We start from the raw sequence: 2,720 nt of genomic DNA, 5'->3' as shown, positions 1-2,720 counted from the left end.
AACTTTAAGTATGAAATAATCAAATTTAGATGGGGCTGTGGTGATGCTGTTCGGGAAAATGAACACTTCTGATTATAGAGTCCTTATTTCTTTTTTTTAATCTTTTTTTTATTAATTAATTTATTTAATTATTAAAGATTTCTGCCTCTTCCCCGCCACCACCTCCCATTCCCTCCCCCTCCCCCAATCAAGTCTTCCTTCCTCCTCAGCCCAAAGAGCAAGCAGGTTTCTCTGCCCTGTGGGAAGTCCAAGGACCACCCACCTCCATCCAGGTCTATTAAGGTGAGCATCCAAACTACCTGGGCTCCCACAGAGCCATTACGTGCAATAGGATCAAGAACCCATTGCCATTGTTCTTCAGTTCTCAGTAGTCCTCATTTCTTAGACAGATTAGTCTTTATAGACAAATGATGATCTGTACCATTGATTGATAGGGATTTCCCCAAGTTTTGTGGCTCTGAATTTCATGGACTCAGGTACATATAGAGAAAACTGTTGAATACGGGGAGTGGTAACATATAGATAATAACTGTAATAATGGTTCTGAGTTTGTGTATGATTTCATGTTGAAGGAGCCATGAGAGAAGAAAACAAGTCTTTTACCACAGATTTCACTCTCCTGGGAGTTACCAGGCAGCGGGAGCAGGAAGATTTCTTTTTCATCCTCTTCCTGTTCATTTACCCCATCACAATGATTGGAAACATGCTCATCATCCTAGCCATACGTTCTGACAGTCGCCTTCATAACCCCATGTATTTCTTCCTTGCCAACCTCTCCCTTGTTGACATCTTCTTCTCCTCTGTAACTATCCCCAAGATGTTGGCCAACCATATACTGGGCAGCAAAGCCATCTCTTTTGGAGGATGCCTGGCACAGATGTATTTCATGATAGCTTTGGCAAACACAGACAGCTATATACTAGCTGCAATGGCATATGACCGAGCTGTGGCCATCAGCCGCCCACTTCATTATGCAGCAATCATGAGCCCATGGCCTTGTATCCTGCTGGTTGCTGGGTCCTGGGTGATTGGAAATGCCAATTCACTGGTCCACACCATACTCACAGCTAGCTTGTCCTTCTGTGGCAACAAGGATGTGGCCAACTTCTACTGTGACATTACTCCTTTGCTCCAGCTGTCCTGTTCTGACATCCGTTTCAATGTGAAGATGATGTACTTTGGGGTGGGGGTTTTCTCTGTGCCACTGCTGTGCATTGTCATCTCCTACGTCCGGGTCTTTTCCACAGTCTTACGGGCTCCATCCACCAAGGGCTTCCTCAAGGCCTTGTCCACCTGTGGCTCTCACCTGACAGTGGTGTCTTTGTATTATGGAACAGTCATGGGCATGTATTTCCGTCCCCTGAACAGTTACAGTCTGAAACATGCATTAATAACTGTAATGTACACGACAGTGACCCCAATGCTGAACCCTTTCATCTATAGCCTGCGGAACCGGGACATGAAGGCTGCACTGAGGAAACTCATCTACCGCAGCTCCTTCTCATCCTCCATGTGAGACTACACACTGTAGACACTGTGCCCCCCCCTCAGAAGCACTAATAAATTTAGCTCCAATATTACCCTGTCATCTTTACAGCTTGAAATTCCTTTTTTTTCAGGAGCCTTCTGATGGTCCGAGAATGCGACTCAGGGAATACACTAATTTCAATATTATTTCTGCTCCCTTGGGCAGAGTGTAGCACTGGGTACAGTTGTCACTAACCTACTTTACCAGAAGAGTGGAGTTGGGAGTATAAGCATGGACTTTAACATGGACAAAATTGGACTGATACTCTGTGTTCTACATGTGTCATGGGATGAGTTCACGGTAGCTTATGCTTTAAAGATTAGAGATCACTGTTTGCATGCACATTTTATCTATTATACTTGTTCACTGCTTGGCTTGTAAGCATGTGTGAACAAAGGCCCGTGACAACATATGGCAATTTCTTCACAGTCTTGGAATACAAAATGCATCAATAGCTCTTAATGCATATGATATAAATGGATGAAAGTACTAGTTTGTGATTATGGTTAGAGATAACTAGACCTGGCATTATTTATCTATCCCAATAAATCTCAAGGGAACCAAGTCTGGGAGAGTACTTTTGTGTTTTCTTTACATTCAATATACTTCTTTTTTTTATTATTAATTTATTTAATTATTAAAGATTTCTGCCTCTTCCCCGCCACCACCTCCCATTCCCTCCCCCTCTCCCAATCAAGTCTTCCTTCCTCCTCAGCCCAAAGATCAAGCAGGTTTCTCTGCCCTGTGGGAGGTCCAAGGACCACCCACCTCCATCCAGGTCTATTAAGGTGAGCATCCAAACTACCTGGGCTCCCACAAAGCCATTACGTGCAATAGGATCAAGAACCCATTGCCATTGTTCTTCAGTTCTCAGTAGTCCTCATTGTCCATTATGTTCAGCGAGACCGGTTTTGTCCCATGCTTTTTCAGACCCCGGCCAGCTGGCCTTGGTGAGTTCCCAATAGAACATCCCCATTGCCTCAGTGTGTGGGTGCACCCCTCGCAGTCCTGAGTTCCTTGCTCGTGCTCACTCTGGCCTGGAGGGATGGCTCAGCCGTTAAAGGCTAGGCTCACAACCAAAAATACATTCAATATACTTCTAACGTTCACCAGAATCCATAAAATCTTACTAAAATTATAGCAATCATATTTATTATATTTACAAATAATTATGTGTTTTAATTACTTTAAT

At 43.6% G+C, this 2,720-nt stretch overlaps 1 protein-coding gene across 1 annotated transcript; it reads left to right on the top strand.

Moving 5' to 3' along the window:
• Positions 1-577: 577 nt before the first annotated feature.
• On the top strand, positions 578-1,516 carry LOC130878735 (olfactory receptor 1A1-like). Its single transcript, XM_057776825.1, has one exon. It carries the CDS (start codon positions 578-580, stop codon positions 1,514-1,516), a length of 939 nt encoding a protein of 312 aa, XP_057632808.1.
• Positions 1,517-2,720: the final 1,204 nt, after the last annotated feature.

Source organism: Chionomys nivalis, chromosome 7 (assembly GCF_950005125.1).
Source record: "Chionomys nivalis chromosome 7, mChiNiv1.1, whole genome shotgun sequence".
Classification (NCBI taxonomy): Eukaryota; Metazoa; Chordata; class Mammalia; order Rodentia; family Cricetidae; genus Chionomys; species Chionomys nivalis.
The sequence above is the reverse complement of the archived record's forward strand: the minus strand, read 5'-3'. Positions and strand labels throughout refer to the sequence as shown.

Excerpts from the sequence above, each read along its gene's own strand:
- LOC130878735 (XM_057776825.1), top strand. The coding sequence starts at position 578 with ATGAGAGAAGAAAACAAGTCTTTTACCACAGATTTCACTCTCCTGGGA.